Here is a 20,664-nt window from a genome sequence, read left to right as displayed (position 1 = left end):
TTCCGCCAACTCTCCTTTGTATTACCCATCTCCTGTTCCTTGCGTCGGAGGCACGACACAGACATGCTGTGTCGTGTGGCTTCCTCATGATGGGTGTGTTTTGTTTGTGTGGTTCTACACAGGGCTGATGATAAGAATGTATTAGATTAAAGGAGCGAGAGAGACCATTGGCTGGGGCGGGGGGAGACTTTCTCAGGGACTGTATTTTACATAATGTATGCGCTGCATCTGTGCACACTTGCCGGCACCGAGCCTGTTTGGGACTCCTAATTGCTAGCATGGGTCACCTGGTCGCCATGGTGATGGCCATTACTTGGAGGTGTGCTGGAAGACTCATATGCAGACAAACAGACCATCACACACACACACATACACACACATTTGCGCGTGTGGCATTGTCCGTCTGCAATGTGTAGCATACAGGCAGCCTTTATATGCTCATTATGTGTCTGGAAGTTGTAGGGCCTCATCATTAACAAACAGACAAACATGGAACTATCCAGACTCTTCCTGTAGTGATGGGTGTCCAGCTAAACTGACCAACTAGGCAAGAAGGACCTGGGTCATGGAGGTTACCCAGAACCCAAATGACTGATTTACAATGTTCCTTGGCTGCAATAGAGATCTTGCCTCAGGGACAACAGTCAGTGTAACACTTGTTGGGACTGTATGGTAGAGCGGAAGGAGGAAACTACTCGTAAAAATGACATGATGTCCACCCAGTGTCACATGCTCATTCTCTTAAATGGGCAACCGTTTATATCCCCCTGAAAACACCACAGCTTTGTATCACTCTGCACAGCCATTAAGCGCTTTTGTAGGGGACATTTTGAGACATGATTATTTATTGACTGATGCCAAAAGTAATTCACAGCATGACAGAACGTGTTCTTTCAACACTAATGCACAGGTGACAGTATGCACATATTTTGGCATGAATCAGAAGAAAGGCAGGCTGTGCTGCTCCTTAGATCCCATGTGGTTAGTGTTAAGATGTTCATAAAAACATCTATAAATATATTTTCTGAAACTGCAGTGAAGAAATAGACTATTGTGCTGTGTGGAGAAGATTAAGGCTCCACACAAAATACTGTCCAAATTCCCTCTTTGACATTTTCCTACTGCTGGACACATTGTCACATCGCACAAAGCTGTGGAAAGTGGCGACTGCATTGTTTCTGTGCATGTGCCCCCTGAGTTTGCAGTGAAAAAAAAAAACTTGTGAAATTTCTGATTGCACAGAAATTGAACTTTTTCAGTTATTTTTGTGCGCAGTGTTATGTCTGGCAGAAACCGGGAACAATTCAATACCCATATGACACCATCCCTACTGTATCTCGTGGTGTTGACAGAGAGAAGATAGAGGGAAGAATAAAAGGAGCCACACAGCAGCCAGTATCGAGGACAAAACAGAGCTAAGGGTTGTTTTAGAGTTTTAAAGAGCTGCGGCTCCAACAGGACAGTTGCGAACATTCAAGGTAACATAAGGACAGATATAGGAATTTCATTCGTTTGCAGCAGCATGCCATCATGTGATGACCTGTGGTGCCTGTCTGCTTGGTTTTTTTTTTTTTACTTTTTTGTTTTTCTTATAAACCATGCATCTCCAACAAGGAAGCACTTCAGGCCCTTATTCAACCACCGCATGGTGCTGTAAAGCCAGACACTGCACTGAATGAAATGACGACAAGCGTGGTTCTTTTCCAAATTCACTGTCCCCCCCGGTGGGAGGCTGCAATAAGCCAGCAATAAACAAATCGCCAGCCTGAACAATTCTCACTCTCGAGAACTAAAGTCTAAATTGGAGTAGCTCTCAGTGCGCTACGTTACTGCACAGTGTGAATCATGCTCCCAGTTTGTAAAAATAAAAATAGGAGAACCCTCCATTTCCCCTGGATATAGTGAATCCAAACAAAGCTGTTAGCCAGCCTCTTCCCCAACCTCTCCACCGTCCCTTCCCTCCACAGCGGCTCATTTGTAGCTCGAGTGTTAGGACATCCTCTGATGGCAGAGCATTGCCACTTCATTAGCTCCTTCTGTCTGCGTATATGAGTGCATCCATGTGGGCCTCGACGGACCTCGTTCTCCTGCCCACACCTGCTCGCCCCAGAGCACCCTGGGATACTGTACGAGCGTGTACATTTACATATTCCCATCCCAGATTCAATTTTAAAAAAAGCCAGTGGCAGCTCTCAGGGGGAGTGTTTCTTCGTACTTTAGGAACCCCCGTGGGCAGCTTCAATGATGGCTCTATCCCTTATAGTCAAAGGCTTCCACTGTGGTGGCTTCTTGTATAATTTTAGGTTCCTCTATCATTTTTTTTATGTCCACTGAATTCCCATATGTTACACCCAGGAGGGCACATAGACCACATAAATAAAATTAACCATCAGAAATATGCGTATAGTAAAAGATCTTCTGTCAAGTTTTGTTTTCATCACTGGAACAAAAAAAAAAAAAAAAAAAAAAAAGGGTTCAAAACTTTGGAGATCAGAGAAAAATAAATGATTTTCCATTTGGTGTCAATTTGTGGCAAACAGACAATGTCAAAGAAAACCTTTCTGGCACCATTTAAGCAGAATTTTTAAAAATGGAATTGAAAGAATGAAGAAAGGACAAAATAAACACAGTCTACATCAAATATTTTTTTTGAGGATAATCGATTTTGGCACAGCTCATGTTTAACAGAGCTGGTACCAGTATCTGTCCTGTCATTTGCCAGTGTAAAGATGGTGATGGATATAATACCAGACACCAAATATGGTGGATACTGTACTTTGATCTTCGCTCGTAGTACTTTTTAAATGCTAATTTAGAGCCTCAGTGGTTAACAAATCGTGGACTCTTGTGAGTTTGAAATTCCCAGAATAATCAGTGTCTCTACAGAGTCTCAACACTAAATTGGAAGTCATTCTTGATAAAAGCATCAGCTGATGGACTGAAAATGTAAATGTAAGTTCTCTGTAACATTTACAGAGCACTGATGGTGCTGGTATTCACGTCTGTGGTTAGACTGGATGGTACAATGGACCAGTTTGGCAAACAAGTGTAGTATAGTAACCCCACAGAAGTCTTGGTCCCTGGACTTGTCACTCTGTGTGCGTTTGCCACTGGTCCCTGTCCGACTGGAAAGACAAGTTGGTAATTGGTTCTTAAATCTGCAGGTGCACAACATTAGCCACTGAGCTCCAACTTCCACTTGCCAATTTACTTCCCCACACTTGTTTGGATGTTTCAGTTCATACAAACAAACTACACATCCATCCTCTCATTCATCCATTTATCGTCATACTGTGAGAAAATGGCACCCAGGTTTACACATCATTCCCCGAGAGGCTGGGGAAGCAGTAATGGGAAAATGACATCGGGGTATCAGCTCTGTAGTAGAGAGCAATTTTGTGGTAAACTCTGTGTTTCTGTGGTAAATGTACAAAGAGATACTCATTGGCTGTGTCATACGTAGCTTGTGCTAATATATTATACATATTATTTTAAATCTGGTAGATGGATATAAAATTTTATGTCATGCTACTTCTGTTTCTGTTCTGCAAACAGAAACTCATGCTTTCAGAAATATTTGTAAGATTCCAAACTCATAAAAATTCTGCAAATAGTGGTTTCGAGGTTGCATTTTTGATTTCTGCCCCGGAGAATTTGTGTGTCTTGAATCAAGACACTGAACCTCTGCCATCTATTTCACTGTAAACCTCTGGATAAAAGTATCAGCTAATGCCTAAACTGTAAACAGAGTGATATAAACATGTAAATTGCATTTTATAGTGGCTCTTCACTCCACCCAGGGGGCCATTGTACTGTAAAACCAAGCTAAACAGCAATGCCTCTTACTGTTGACATCATTCCGCTTCTTCTTAAATGACACACCATGGCTTTGGAGGCAAAGAAGTTTTATTGTTGCCACCCTAGCATCCCTGACGCCTCGGATCTCTGAATCTCGCGGCACATTAAAAATTTATCCAGCAGGCTTTCTGTGTGGATAATAAAAAGATGAACACCAGCACACACACATATACACAAACGCTAAATCAGAGGGCCTGTTTCATCTTGAGTCTCCATTCCACTCTGTTGTTAGCAACATAGAAAGGCTCTGTCAGTTTTCTCTGTGCTTGTTGATGTTGTTTATGTTTTTAACCAACATACAGGGCTTTACATGGGACTGTTAGAGGGTCAGGAGGTCACAGGCAGCTGCTGAGAGTTTGGGAAAATTAAAGCTTTTTCCCCTGATCGAGTGTCTATATGTGAATGGCTTTAATTTTGAGGAAGTGTTATTGGCTAAAAAGTGTCTGTGTGCCCGCTGGCTGCATATCTCAGTAAATAAATTGGTTTAATTTCTGTAATCATGTGAATGATTGGATGTTTTTACACTTAGAAATTTAGCCTTCTGGCTTCTTTTATCTTAAACTGACTTGAACATGTTATTTTTTGCTTGCCTTGCATACATTAGCCCTTTGTGCTATCATTTACTGGGTCTAGCTGTATTTCTGTGTGTGTGCGTGTGCGAGTGTGTGTGTGTGTGTGTGTGTGAGAGAGCACCTCTGATTACCCCACTGTCCACTGCTTGTCGGGCACCACTTTGTGACCATTGCCGTGGGCGACCAGATGGCTAATTGAGCACTCTGTCATGTCACCTCCCTTCACTGGGGACTGAGCCAATCAGCACAGGCCAGACTTCTCAACTGCCGCCCCCACAGACATCACAGTCCCATCTTAACAGAGTCCAGCTTTAGGGGCCCAGAGGGACTGTTGTAACAAGGCTCACAGAGAGAGCCTTGTTACAACTGATACACCATCAAGCCACTGGCTTATTTACATTCTCTCAACCTGAGTGGTTGAGCAGTTGTGTGTGTGTGTGTGTGCGTCAGACTCGCCTCCCTGCAGTTTGCTGATTAAATTCTGCGTCAGATTCCATGTATTTATGATGCTGCTATTGGCAGACACATTCTCCATGTTAGATTCAAAGCTCGATTACAAATGTTGCTGCCTAATGCCGCCCAGGCTTTATGTCACCTTGTTCCTGATTGGCTCTGCATCCTTGGCCTCACATCAAAAATATGTTGCACTTGTTAGAAATGGCTACAGTGCATAAAAATGCCTGTATCATGCCAGACGTGATGTTGTTGTTGTTGTTGTTGACTTTATTGCTACGTGCTACTAACAAGGCTGCTAATGGACCGTGGATGACAGTACTTGTGTTAGGTGTTTTTTTCATTTTGTCATCCCTTACAGTCTTCATTTATAACAACAGTGTTGGTGATCCATTTTCATTTAGTTATTTAATCAAGCAGTCTCATTGAGATCAAAATCTATTTTACAAGAGAGACCTGAAAACAAATTAGATGCAGCATCACAACAAGACAATGCAATCACTCTCCAGTGTGGTTTTATGCCAAAATAAATATATTATTGTCTGTATCATCTGTACAAAGTGTATGGCAAAATCTCTTATGGCTGACAGTTTACATCAGTTCACTGTATATATTGTCACATTTCCCATCTTTACCTTCATGGTGGTGTTTTCTGTCAAGTATTTGAATGTATAGAGACAAAGAGATGCTTTAAAGTATGTCCATAATGGGCTTCACTTTCATGTCATCATCATCAAGCTAAAGCTTCAAAAAAACATTTCATTTAGGTGCTTACATGTGAAATAGTACAATCTCTTCACTTTAATTTCTTTAGAATAAAATATTAATGTTTGTAATGTTTCATTGTAATTCAAAGATTATTAATGTGCGTATGAACACAATTAATTAGTTTGACACAATGAATCCATACAAAGAACATACACATATTCAGAATAAGCTGTCTTATTAAATTAACTGATTGTTTTTCACTCTGTGGAATGATATGTGGCCTTGAGATGAGGCGTCGGTGGTGTCAGTAAAGGGTGGAAATGTCGCTTCAATTAAAAGTGGTTTCAATTAAAGTTATTTTACCTTGCTTGATGAGAGAGCTGGAGGTAGTGGAGATAAAATCTCTAAGATATTGCCAAGGCTCTGGCAGAAAATTGAACCCCAGAATTGAGGCTAATTGAATTTGAGACCGATAAGGTTGAATGTGGGGAGCTCTTATAGTTAGCAAGAAAGGATGAGTAGAGGGAGTTTAGAAGAAAAAGGGGGGAAATGAGCGAGGAAAGCTTCTAATTTAAATGGACAAAGATGAAGAGAGGACAGAGTGTAAAGCTCATTTTTAACAGATACCGTACATGAAGGTTGGTGCATTGAAATGCTCTCACAGCATCTTATCTTTGACATTGCAAGAGAATGACCATGCGACAAAGTCCTGTCTAAATAAACAGCAGTTGGTATAATCGTATTTTATGCTGCTTATGGAAAAAAATGGATAATACTGCGCTTCTTTATTGAAGCACAGTATTATCCATGTGCAGAGGAAAAATACTCTCCACGTGGAGGTCAGAGTCCAGGTTGAAGAACAGCAATCGTGATGCTTGTGGGGATTCAGTGTCTTGATTAGGGACACTTCAACAGTGTAGCAGCACGCCAACACTGGGCCATGAATCCATGTTTTCTGGTTGAAGGACGATCTCCGTAGTCAGGGATTTTAAATCACAAAGATAGAACCACATCTGGGATTAGCGCTATCTTAATCTGGAAACATTCCCACATTCCAAATCCAATTCTGGTTTTTAATGTATAGGATATGAGCGATGATTGGCGTGTGGTGGAGGCTGGACAACCTGACAGATAATATCTAGATAATATATGCAGCTGTTGCAGTAATAGAGGCATAACTCTGTGTCCAGCAAGGTTGGAACTTTAAAAATGGTATTTAATGGTACTAGTATGCAGGTGAAGGTGAAATGGTTACACACAAGTGCAAGTGAAGGATCAGAGTGATGCACTGCCACCATTGCATTACTTTGGGGGAAACCATTTCCTTGCTCATCTGCTGTGTCTCTACCCCCCTTGTAGATTTCCCCAGACTTGAGCCGTGGTTGGAGAATCCCTCCCTGTCTGATGCTTCCTTCTTCATGGATGGCTTCCTCTACATCTCGTCTGGCTCTGCCAAGTCAACGTTGGACCGCCGCAGAAAAGATGGTGAGTGTAAATGCCATTTTGCAAACCCCCAGCAAGGCCAATCAATCCATCAATCCGTTTGTAAGCAATTTAAACTGCATGTTTGTCAGAGGTCTACTCCAGTTAAGCGCTGATCGATCAATCAGTGTCAGTTTGTCAGTTGTCAAACTGCCAATCGTTTAATCCGTACACCAAACAGTCCAGTCAAAACGATCAATGAATCTGTCTTTCAAATGCGTTCTGCATCTGTCCTCTGGGAATACTTGTCAGACAGAAGCATGTTCATAGATGACCCAGCAGTGAGTGAGCTACGGAAGCGCAGGATAAATTAGGGCCAAGTTAAAAAATAAAAATAAATAATAGAATTATGGTACAAGTCCTCTCTAAATCTACCTCCAAAACTTCTGAATTCTCCCCCCTTTGTCTTCCAAGGCATTTTAAAACTTTTAATCAGGCTCCATTTCACACCCAAACTCCTCAACTGCTGCTGCACCTCCTGCTCTGCAATGGTCCCACTTCTCCAAACAGCTGGAGCGTTTCAGGGGCCCATGGGTAATTAGGAGAAGGAGCTGGCTTTGGATGCTTCCCCTGGGAGATGGGGTTATTGGGAAGGTGGAGGAGTGGGATGGAGGACGGGGTGGGGGGAGGGTGGAGAAGGAACGGGGGAAAAGAAGGTGTGCGTGTGGGGGTGACAGCTTGTAGCTACCTGCCACTCGAATGAGCTGAATCTACCTACATCTTGGGCAAGACATCCATCTCCATTTCCATCTCCCCACACACATGCTCTGCTCAGACTGGTGGTTGTACATGTTGGCTAATGAACAGGGCTGAGGTCCAGGAAATTGCCCCTTAAAGGAGATGGGGGAAATTTTACACGAGTGTCTGTTAAAATTCTCATCATCTGGACAAATGTAATTAATTTTCATTTAATTCGTTAAAGGAGAATTCCAATATATTTCAACTTGGGTCTTAATTTCATAGTTTTATGTCATCATTTCTACTGGTTATGGTAATGCTGTGCTCACTGAAGAAAGTGCTGAGGTCTGGGAACATGGGGACCTCACTACAGCGAAGTGTGATGGTGTCATTTCATATGCTGGTAAACCTGAAAGTGAACTTGCCTCGTGTGGGTTTCCTCAAAACCTGTAAACTGGTTTGTGTTTCTTACAGTGTTACCATGTTCATCAATTCCAGCAATTAACTCGGTGAGCACAGTGTTATTTTTACTACTGTGGTCAATGACCAGAACTAGAAAAAGGAGACCCATGTCCTAATAAAATTAATTATCAAAGACAGTTTTATCACCCAATGAAGTTTTGACGGCACCTTTGGAAACTTTATCCTGTTTTTATCCTGACTATATGATGTCATTAATTTCCCAAAAAAAAAATTGTGGCATACTGAAGTTGAAAGTTGCATAAAGCATTTTTTCTTTCATGTGTGACTCCTCAAGTTACAGTAATCACAGAAAAAGAGTAGCACTCCTGTTCTTATAAAAGCCAATAACTAAGGCAATGCATGGTTTGTTGTTCCACCTACAGCACAGTGAGTTTGTGCTCCAGACGGAGAAACACCACAGGTGTCCATTTTGTCTGGGTCCATTTTAGGCACCATTGTACATTTTGTACCACTTACAGATACTACACCATTCCAAAGTTGTCTCCCCCTCAGATAAGTGCTCGTAATATTTCGGCTGATAAATACCTTGTTATTTCATCTATTATGGAGAGCCGTACGAGTGCGGCTTTTGTGCTTTAATGGCGCTTTAACTGCAGCTGCAGCTGTTGAAAAATTCAGAGGGGTTGGGTTTAAAACTCAATGCGTTCCAACTTCTTCAATCACGAAGAAGCGCTGTCAGGACTTTGTGAGCATGGAGGGATGAGGTATTTTTGAATGTACTCCAGGATGCCTTTCGCTCCCAGGCTAATGGTTTGATGGTCTATAGATACACCCAAGTTCTTAATAATTCATAGGTTGTGCTCAGGGCTTAATAAAAGCACTCTGCCACAGCGTCTTAAACTTCTCCGTTTTTTTTTTTTTAGTGTCTGGAGACAATTCCAATAGGCTTTTGTACTTCAACTGATGGGAACTAAATTCAGAGTATGACATAAATTAATTTGGCAAGCAATTTTGGTAATGGCCGTGACAGAGGTGGCATGGGGTATCACTGTTCTGGTCCACCATAATGAAAGAAAATTCTGTGCTGCTTAGCATTTAGCAACACTGTGCTCAGTGTAGATACAGCTGGGAATTTAGATTAGGCTTAGAAAAACAATATTCCTCATTTTATTTGTGCTTAAATCAAGGTTGAACTGGTTTATTCTCCACTTTATTTGCTGTTCTGTTCAGCTCTGCTCTACATCCGGTTTACACAGTTGATTCCAGCGTTAATGAAGTCACCCCCCCCCCCCCCCCCCCCCCAACAACAAACGGGCAGAGGAGTGACTCATACTACACTCACATTAAAGAGTGTGTACTTGCTTTGTGTGTTTGTGTGTGCTTGCGAGAGACTTGGGAGGGAAAGAGAGACAGTAGGCAGTTACTGTCTGAAATGGTGAGTGGCAGCAGGGAAATGGCACCCCTAATTTCTGATTAGTTTTGTCTTTTCCTCATCAGCGGTGCTGTTTTTTTTTTTTTTTTGCCTGCAACAGTAACTTACAGCTGCCAGAGAGAGAAGATGGAGGAGGGGTCGTCTAGAGAGGAGGGAGAGAAAAGGAAGTAGAATTATGTTAACAGTTTTATTGAGGACACAAATCTGAGCCCACAGGAACAATTCAATTACTTGCAGCTACAAAGCTGGAGTCAAGTTTTTGATAATAAACCAAATCTTCTTTATGGTTTATATTGAAAATTAGTTGTCAAAGAATGTTAAATGATAGGAATTCCTAAGTAGTGACATTTATGTTATTCTGGTTTATATTTTATGAGAAGTACACAAAGCCTATTTAAACAACTTGTTTGAACCTAATGTGTCTTTGTTCATATTACCGTGCCTTTGCTTGTCTAAATGCATTTGCTAAAGTGCTGTTGCTCAATCCAGAAATACATGGCAGATCGTGTTTTTTTTTCTTTATCATATGCCATATCTGTCCATTCCTCCCTGTAATGAAGTGGGCTGTAATTCTGGCACAGACAGATCGTTCAGATTCCTTCAGTTTCTCGATTTCCATTTCCAGCCCCCCTGACAAGCTGTCCAGCAGATGTCTTCATCACAGATATTTTAGTCTGATGGCGAGATAGGCAGAAGATTGGCGGGAAGGGGGAGAGGTGGGAGAGTGAGCGAGGGAAGAGGGTGATTCAGTGGAAAGGGGCACAGACTGCTGTTTCGATGCATACTAAAATGGGTGTCTGTGCCATGTCGATAAAGAGTTTAGGGGGACATTGGGTAAATCTGGAGGAGTGCAGCTAAAAATAAAGCTTGAGACACAATCAGAGTTAAAAAAAACTTTCAAGTAAATATGTTTCTATAACTTTGTCTATTCAGTTGATAAAAGTTTAATTGCCTCATTGATGACTTGATTAGTCTAATAAACCTGCTCATCTCACATTGGAGCATTTAGCGCATTGTAAAATTTCTGAAGTGAGAGAGGAGGTGAGGAAAAAAAGCAGAAAAAGAGAGAGAGAGATTCCACATTGTAGATTCTGAGGCCTTTTTTTCCTTTGGAAAATGCTATGCAGGGAGCACTCTTGGCATACAAGCTAATTGGCCCAATTTAGCTGGTGGAGGCATGTACCACGGTTGGCTTCCGCTAACGTTGTCTCTGGCGGCTGGTTGCGGACTCCCGTGGAGAACGGCTGGGCCACGGGGCCGTTGCTGTGTGTGGGAAACAGCTGGCAATGGACGCAGCTGCTTGATTGTAAATCAAGCACTATTGTTCCCCCCATTGTGCTGGTGCTTGTGTAGAAGCTAGTGGTATCCCACCCACTAAGGAAATGTTGAACCACAAACAAAGAAGGAAGAAGGATGCTTGCGAATCGGTGATGCGCAGGTTTTTGATAAAGCCAATTTCCTGGTGGAATATCTTGCAGGGATCCAAAGGCATTCACCGCTGTGTTAGGAAGCAGCTTGTGCCACGGATTCCAACATAACTGGTTAATAGTTACATTCATCTGAGTAAAACTCATTGCAGCTATTCCACATTTACACTGTAGTCATTCTGGTACTGGAATGGCACCCACGCCACTGATACTGGTTATATCTGTGGTCATATTGGTACAACTTTTTGCCAGTTTTGAGATTTTCTTTTACTTTCAGGCCTCCATGAACCGTCTAATTCCATCATAGCTTCTTCTGTCTTAACCTACCAAATCCCTCATATTCATTCTCAATTCAAAACCCAAAGGAGATAACTGTATCTGAAATTACATTTGTCAAACATTTGTACACCTTTTGACCCCTGTTTAATTCCCTCTCCTTTCCCAATCCTCTGTTTCCAAGGCACGTTAAGGCCTTATGTGGGCACCTGTATCTGTGAGCGTCTTGGCCATTATTAGGATAATTTCTCAAAAACTGGTTGGCCGTGCAGTGAGCCCATTCTCGTGTCCACGCTGTCTGGACCCAGGATCCCGCAGCAATTTGCTTCCTGGATTCACAGTGGGATTTGTAGTGTCTTTGTCCTTGGAATGGAGAGCAAATTAAAAACATTTTTCCGCCTTTCCACAGTGTAGATGAAAGATTTTGTCATGTGCTGTTTGTTCAAGGAGACTGGATCTTGATGCCACGTATCCTGACATCAAAATGAGATCTATTAATATTTCTGATGTATTAGGACATACAAGTTCCCTCATATACATATTTCAAGGTTTATGTCCTTTGAGACCTTACATGCCCTTGACCAGCAGTTCCCAATGGTTTTGACTTGTGACCCTTCAAAATGAAGCAATGTCTCCTGAGACCCCTCATCTTTGGTTATGTATGTCGATTGCTTGTGACGACTTCAACCAAAGATTGAATTCCCCCCCCCTCCTAGTTTTAAACAGATATATATAATATTTTTTTAGATTTTCTTTTCAGTCAGAAGAATAGATAAAATTATTCAGTAGTTCATAAAAATTCATATAAAAACCTCCTCTGTACTAGTGGTTCCTAACCTTCATGACTCAAGAACTCTTAAAACTATAATATTAAAAAAACTACACTGGGACCCCTTGTCAACCAGAAAATGTTTTTTTTTTCCTTTTTTCATTTTAAAAAGCCTAAAGATGTGAAAATATCCAGTATCCAGAAAACATGACTGTGAATAACAAGAGTAATAAGACCATCTGCAACTAACTTTTTCTTCCTAAAATAAAATTGCAAAAAAAAAAAGTACTTAGCAGTTTTCTAAAGCCCAAAATGACATCCCCAGAGTCCTTGTTTTCAACAGTCCAAAGTCATTAAGATTCATCATGTAATAGCAATAGTTACAGTAATTGTTGAGACATTTCACATAACCTCATGGTGGTGCCAGAGGAAGAGTCAGGGGAGCACCAAAGTCAGTTGGCTTTATCCTCTGGGGGCCATGAATATCTGTGTAAAACTGCCTAGCAATCCATCTGATAGCTGTTGGGGTATTCCAGTCTGGAGCAGTGTCTCTTAAAAACAAGGCAAAAGGCTTAAAAAAGCAAAGACTGTACTATGTGAGATGTTTTTTTCTGCTTCTGTCTTGTTTATCTCGCAGCCCCTGGTTGGAATCCATTGCTCCAGACAATACCTGTTTGTACTTGCCATTACATCAGATCATACATAAGCTAAACCCCCTAATAACCTCTGCAACCACAGGAACCATTACAAAGCAAAACGTCTAGATAATCAATGACATTACAGCTTTCTCTGAGCTTATGATAGCAATTGACTTCAGTTAGGAAATCAAGTGTGCCTCTTAAGAAGATGATTGTGTGGGGGTTTCAGACTGTGCAAATGAAACTGTTCAGTTATTACCCTATTAGAGGTCGAACATAGGGAAGCAAGGCAAAATTACTGGATAATATGGCACAAAACAAGGACTTAACCATCCTCCGGTGGGAAATGATGGACATGACATTTTCTGCAAAACCTCAGCAATCCAGAGACACATTTGCAACGGAAGTGAAGTTCATTACGATCTTTTCTGTCACCTAGACAACACTGCGGTCCTGTCAGATAGATTGGATTGGTAATGACTTTAAATACCAGAGACAGTTTCTCTCTCCCTCTCCCACACATGAACACACACACACACACACGTACAGAGCTGCACGGTTGGTCTCAGATAGAGATGATGATTCTTCAGCTGCTGGAATAATTCTTTTCTTAGATGTGGGGTCAAAAGAGCATTATTTTTTAAATGCCACAGTAAGCAACTACACATTAGTCATTTTGCAGTTTTAAAGCTGTTTGCAGAATTATGTCCAAATTGTTTTTTTTTGTTTTTATTTTGTTTTGGGTTTTTTTTTTGTCAAGACAGGAAAGACAAAGTCAGAGAGAGCCATACAGAGAGGCAGCACAAGGGTGAATAGAGCGAATCTGACATCCTCCTTTCCTATACTTATCACATCTTTTTTTCTTTTAAGAGCCAGTTGTAGACACTTCCTTTTTTATTGGAACTATATCTGTTCCTTCAGAAACATCACACAGTTGGCAGAGGAATGCACAATTAGCATATTCATGAGATGAATACAGTGGAAACTTTGGAGTCGCAAGCGACAGGGGGTGGGAGCGGATGGTGGGGGGCTGTTTGTGTGTGTGTGTGTGTTGCGGAACAAAAAAGCAGATGGCACGGTGACTTTGAAAATCCAAAATTAGGTATGTTTTCATGAACTTCATGCTCATTGGCTATGTAAATCGCACAGTCAGACAGTCATGAAAGACAATGTTGTGTGTTTTCCAGCTTTTCCACTGAGATCATGTTTGTTGATTGAAATCTGCTCAGTACTTGGAGTCTCTTAACTCTTTTAATTCTATTCTCCCATACAGTTTGCTTGACTCAGTTGTTCTCTAATACTCCAAAGGATGTGGTGTGGTCATCTGATTGCAATCACAACACAATGTGGACATAAACCAAATCTTCTGATTTTCAGCAGATAAATGTAGATTTTTGTTTGGACTGTGCCAAAACTTGAAAAAAAAACTGAAAATGAAGTTTGCGTTTTTTCTTTAGGATTTTGGCTTGAAATCCTGGCCTTCAGGTGGTGTAATCATCTAGCTGGGTTGACTTTTGACATAAAAAACAACTTGGTTTTTGAGTCAACTGCACCCTTAAGAAGAAGAAGAGTGGAGGCCTCTGACACTGCCTCATCTCCATACATCCATCCGTGTGTGAAAGCTGAATGTTGTGTCTTATCTCCGAACTTTTAACCGATTTCTTGGTCGTGCTGTTTAAGCTTGTAGAGAATCATTAGCTATGTTAAATGGGGTTGGAGTGGTGCTAATTGTTCACAGACCAATCACTAACATTGCAGGCTTTAATTAATTTCTCTTTCTGACTCCACAAACAATGGCCAATTTGTTCAGTTTTATCAGTATGCAAATGTATGGCTCTACAGTAGTAATCCAGTAGCGACGCCACACATTGGAGGGTTCTAAGTGCATAAGGAAAAGAGTTAGCATTTAGCATCAGATCAAGTTGCAAAATGTATTCACAAAATGGCACATTTTACAGGAGACTGTCTATCCCGGTGCATTAACTTCATGGCACTTAAAGTGGGGCTGTATAACTTTGAGAGAGGGAATATACTACTCCTCTTAAAAATGAATAATTAGATTCATAAGCAATAAAACACGTTTCCTAATTTCAGTACACTGTGGGTTTTTGGTGTTGCAACAGATCTCACATCTGTGGAGCCAGAGCTAGAAGCCAGTGAGCTTAGCATAAAAAAATGGAAACAGGAGGACCTGGCCTGGCTGTGTCCAAACCTGTCTCTGTCCAGAGATAATGCACCAGCAATTCTTAAACATATTAATTAACATGTTAAATATTATGTAGAGACTTTCCTCAGACAACTTCAAACAACCATGACTCTTGTATGAAACAGCCTGCATGACAGGGGTGGATGCAATTGTATGCTTCATCGTTTTACTTTGTCTTTGTATATTCTTAACACATGGGTAATTACATGTGTGTTTCAGACATGGCACGTCGTTGGTGTACCTTGGAAGGTGGCTTCCTGAGTTACTACGAGAGCGAGCGAAGCCCATCGGCCATCGGCAGGGTGGACGTCAATGGGGTGGTTAGTCTGGCTGTCAACAACACAGAGACAGTGACTGGAGCTGGGTATGAGCAAACACATATGAACACACTACTACACTATGTACACGTTACTGCTGTCTGGTGAAAACCTTGTTTCTCCCAAATGTACTGTAAACTTTTGAGGCAAGATGAGAAAAAGTTTGTAGCTTTTGCTTTTTGTAGCATTGTAGGTATTTTATTTCAATTTAATGTTTTTAAATGTATTATTATTTAATGTACGTTTAATATTAATCCAAATCCAGTGCACTAAGTGGTAATTTACAAATAAATCACACTTTACAGCCGTTCAGCCAAGTTATAGGGCACTCATATACACTCAGCATTGAAGTTTTCTCTCACACACACACACCCACACGCATACACTCATTTGAATTGCTTCCCCTCCACTAAATCATAATTTATATGTGATTGCTAAACCTGCTTTAAGGACACACATGTTGTACACACACAAAAAATGAAAAAAAAATAACTTTTAAATGATGGATTTTCTTTTATTTGGTAAAAATTACAATGTGCCTCACATGTAATTCATATATTACAGAGCTTCAATCTGGTGTAAGGACACAAACACACATGTAAACTCAGGCTTCTGCCTTGTTTTTCTTCCCTGTCATATGTCTCATTAGCATAATCTGAACTTGACCATTATTCAATTTAACAGAACCTATCAAGGCTTTATGAGAGCTATATTTCCTGTTTACTTAGGCGGAGATGCAGGCGAACGATGCGTCTTTAACTGCCCTCCCTCCTTTCACCATACCGTGCCACCTCCTATATCGCTTCCCTCACTCTTCCCTCAGATTATGATTCAGTTAAAAAGTTTCTCTGACGACAAACTTTTCTTTATTTCTCCTGGAAGTGTTACAAACACACAAAGATGAAGCAGATGTCTCGATCCTCTCCTGTTCACCCTCTCCCCACTCCCACTGGATCGCATTGTGTGTGTGTTCATGTGTGTGCTCTCCAGTTTCTTAGCGAGGAGTCTGATAACAGTTTATGATTAAAGCATAAGCCAGGTCCTTAATGACAGCAGCAGATGTTATGAAGAGGGAACAATGCTTTTATTTGTAAATGTTATTCATACAGCTATTAGACACACATCTGGCCAGCTAAAACTATGACCTTACTAATGATGTGGAGACACACACACACACACACAGCCGTGACAGGTTACAGTGATAATACTCTGTGTGCTCTGTCTCTACAAACCAGCAGTGACATGTGCCATTTTTAGCTTAGCGCATACATCCCAGTTACAGGTCACGGCGTCACCCCCCTGAAAGGCTATTATTTCTCTGTCGCACTCATAATGCCTGTGCGTTTCACTAGATTAAACTCTGCCTCACTCCCTCTCACTCCTGCAACTTCTAGCGTTCCCAGCATGCCTGCGCGCCAAGAGAGCGGGGACGCCTCACCTTTTGACTGTCTGCTTCTCATGAATATTAACGTATGCAGATGACACACTCCCACCAGCAGCCTATCGCCGCTCTACAGGAGGCCGTAGGTGTCGTTTCCATTAAACACAGCATTTGGGTAATTTCACCGTGGCAGAGGACAACGTGAATTATACTGCGGCCCCGACACATACGTCTGCTAAAGTTGTATGAATATTACAAACCCTCTCCTAAGGAATTAATGCGAAGGCAGGATGTTGGCAGGTGATAAGTTGAGGTTTTTTAGGGACTTTTTTTGACTCATCTGCCTGTTTCGACAAGAATATTTCGAAGTCAATTCTGACCTTCAAATTCAACTAAAAAAACCTTAGAAACAAACCTTTCAGCTACTTATATATATATATATTAAGGCTGGGGAATTAAGACTTTCTCAGAGCACACAAAAACTTTAAGGAGAAAATTAAAGGTTACAGAAAAACTGTAGGCAGCTCTGTGCATGTTGAAACCACAGGTGAATATTGTGCAGCAGACTCCTCCGCTAGGAATACTGTCAAATTTTATTCAACAATAAAAATACTTTTCTAGCACACCTAAATAAGAACACAAGCTTCGGTACTTAAATTGGAAATTAAACTTTTTTCTTCTATCTTGTCTGCAGTAGTTAACCTCTTTCCCTTTCTCTCAGCCAATATCAAATCCACTGCTGCTGTGTTTTGCCCATGTCAGCAATGTTGGTGTGAATTACAGAGAGTACATGGGAAAGACTGATTTTGTTTGGTTGCAAATGACTACTGCTTTTTTTTTTTTCAATAGCTCCACAAATGTGAAAGAAATACCAGGCAATAGAATGTTGCACAAATAAAATTACAGATTTCAAGAACTGCAGTAAGAAAGTATTTTCATCTATAAAAAAAACACAGTTACAGGTTTTCTTTGCTTCTAACAAAAAAACACAAATACCAAGGCAATCACAATGTACGTTTTGCCACCTGCGCTACTTCTCTTAGTGTCACTTTGGCTGTGATCAGATGACTGGTGAGGATGTCATGTAACACACAGTGTGTGGTTACTGATAGCTTCTTCTATTCATGATTTCTTAACTGTCATAAAATTAACCAGGTTTCTAATAGTTTCTATTTGCAATGTTTCTTAAAAAAAAGTCTTACATTTCATTTACAAAAATCTTAAGTATTCTCTCTTGCCTTGTGTTGACAGTAACGTAAGTTATAAATTTTTTTTCCAGAGACACTACACACCTATAAACTAAAGATGTGATTGTTGTGACTGTAGGTTGTGAATGCAGGAGGCTATTAAATCCTTTATTTGAAGTTTAACACCATCACACCTGTGTCAAACATTGTCTACTGCCAGCTGCAAGCTAATGCAGGTTTTGCAGTAACCAGGATCTGCCTTACTTGACTTCTCCTAATAACCTGGTTTGTTGTGTGCATATAAACTTATTAAAGGGGAGTTCAGGAGTGTAAAGTTGGATAAAATAAGCAAGAAAACAGGAAACGTCTTTTTTTTTATTATACCGTTTGCCCTTTCGCTACTCCATCCCTCAGTCCTCGCTCTCTCCCTCTGGGACCCCTTCTAACAAGCGCCTGCACACCTGCCGGCAAGGAGGAAGTTGGGGTGGGGGGGGACTGTTGTCGAGGAGGAGGGTGACGGGGTCACACGAGGGCACATAAACACCCGTGTCTCACCTGTTCCCCTGACACGCCTGAGAAGAGAGCGACTCAGCGCTGCCGTGACCCCTCGTGACACGCCACCTTAAACACCCATCGCTCTAGCATTTAGAGCCTCCCTCGCTGTAGCGTACCAGTAGAAAAGGAGCTACCGCTTGGCACTGTGTTCAAACCATTAAGATAGTGATACTCTGACCCCTGCGCCATCACTGAGAGAGAGAGAGGGAGAGCGAGACAGACAGAGAGGATGGAGGCAGAGAGACGGCAGGAGGAGAAAGACCAGCAAAGATTAATAGCTGCCTTTTTTGCTTCCAACAGCAAGGCTTTGTGTGCCTGTGTGTACATGAATGAGTGCAGGAGTGAATGCGTGATCCATTTCATTTTAAAGGATTATGCGTTTGGTGTGAATATAACCTCATACTGTACACACATACAATTTTATGTTCAATTACAAACTGTATTTGTCCCTTAGTGACCGACTGAGACACATTCAGGACAGTTTGAAAACAACACGACGCTTAACTGACTGCACCTTAGCCACAGCTTCTACTAAAATAGTATGATGTAATCTGGATTTACACTCTGAACTGCTTGCTGGGTGGTCAGATAGCTTCGGAAACCGGTATTAAAAAAATGCAAGAAACCCCCAAAAATCTAATAAATTCTATCAAAGCACTTGGCTAAGGCTGAAAAGTTGGTGTATTAAAAATAAATAAAACGTGTGAATAAATCATAACATACATGTATATAAAACATATGATGTGAGCCAATACACTTGAACTATTTCCTTTGATCTGTTTTGTTTTGTAGACAGAATCAGTCATGTCAAACCCACTGACTACACACAGGTGATCTCCATTTAACTAATGATGTGACTTGAGACCTTTCTCACAGCAGACATTTTGGCTCTCCATAGCAGGAAAAGCCCAGGTGCAACAGATAACATCAACACAGCAGATCACTGGCTCACTGTCACGACTTACTGGGACACATTTAGTTAATGTACCGATGCATAGAAAGAAAAGGTTGGAAGATCACCTGCTCACTCCCCAGACTAACAGGTGGGACAAGTCAAACAGAAGCACTTGTCCCTCCCTTGGTAACACAACTGAGGTGCCACTGAGCAAGACATTTAACCTCCAGCAGGTTCAGTGGAGCTCTGTAGCCAGGTGATTAGACTGTGGTTGTACCTGGAAACCTGTGTGCGTAAATGCATGTAATTGTGCAAGTGTAAACAGGACATTCCTGAAAAAGAGCGCACTGCTGTCAGTGAAACTTGACTGGAATAATAAAAGTTTGATAAAGTAAATAAGTTAAATGTTATTGCTCACAAATCACATGCAGGTCGATTTTCAGTCTGGCAAAACTAGGCTTGCTAAGTCATTTAAAAGTTTAAATTTTATGTGTGTTTTCATTCTGTGTGTGCAAATGCACATAGTTTTGGATGTTTCTTTTCCTGTTTCCTGTCGGTGTGTGAGGACATTTCCCATTCCACATATCTAATCGTGAGCTGTGCGTCTGTGGCAGGGCTGTGTTTACCGTGGAGCTGTACCTGCAGACAGAGCGAGCGCTGACTGTCGGAGCTGAAACACAGGAAACGCAGCATGACTGGATCCTGGCGCTAACAAAGGTGTCACACTTTGCATACAGCGTGCACACACACACACACACACACACAAAAACACACTTATTGTAATTGTTTCCTTTTATAAGTTTGTTTTTCACTTAAAGTTACAAAGAAGGAACTGTGTGAATGTGCTGCAGAACTACAGCGCCACATCCACCTCACACTCTTTCTTTCACTCTGCTACTTTGCAACACACGCACACACACAGCCGCACACATTGTCCTCAGTGAGCCCCTTGCTGCCTGTGGTTTTTTCAATAAGACAAGTGGCCTTGCTATCTCTTCCCCGACATGCTGACAGGATCTTGTAATATCACCCAACATAAATATGTCCCCAATTCCTTATTTTATCTCTTTAATCCCAGGCAACCCAGTCATAGATAGTAGGAGGTGTAGCCGCATTAGTCCATATGTCCCTCCATCTGTATCACAGGCCCTTCCACACCTCCGTATTTCAATTTGAATCACAGAACAATGGCCAGGCAGAGCCGAGCAGGAGGGATGGATGTGTACTTGGAAAATAATTCAACCAAGGACCAGAAATTGTGCAAAGGTTTAAAACTTCAAGAAGAAAACTGCACCTGTTGTGTTTTTTGTGTTGCTTTGAGGTGACATGCCACAGTGAAAAGTTTCAGGCTATTAATTGTTAAAGTTCTTAATTAGTGAGCCTGATCTCACTCTGTTTACTGTGTGT

The 20,664-nt window shown here is 41.3% G+C and overlaps 1 protein-coding gene across 4 annotated transcripts in view; it reads left to right on the top strand.

The window, feature by feature from the left end:
• The window catches only part of arap2 (ArfGAP with RhoGAP domain, ankyrin repeat and PH domain 2), a 98,877-nt gene that overhangs the window by 53,375 nt on the left and 24,838 nt on the right, over positions 1 to 20,664 (top strand). For all 4 annotated transcript variants that reach the window (XM_041031032.1, XM_041031031.1, XM_041031030.1 and 1 more), the window contains exons 15-17: positions 6,951 to 7,076; positions 15,142 to 15,286; positions 19,872 to 19,974. In XM_041031032.1, the coding sequence (XP_040886966.1) occupies positions 6,951 to 7,076; positions 15,142 to 15,286; positions 19,872 to 19,974 (374 nt within the window). The remainder of the gene's footprint in view (positions 1 to 6,950; positions 7,077 to 15,141; positions 15,287 to 19,871; positions 19,975 to 20,664) is intronic.

The sequence above is a fragment of the Toxotes jaculatrix genome, chromosome 23 (genome assembly GCF_017976425.1).
Source record: "Toxotes jaculatrix isolate fToxJac2 chromosome 23, fToxJac2.pri, whole genome shotgun sequence".
NCBI classification, from domain to species: Eukaryota; Metazoa; Chordata; class Actinopteri; family Toxotidae; genus Toxotes; species Toxotes jaculatrix.
This window is presented reverse-complemented; position numbering and strand designations above follow the sequence as displayed.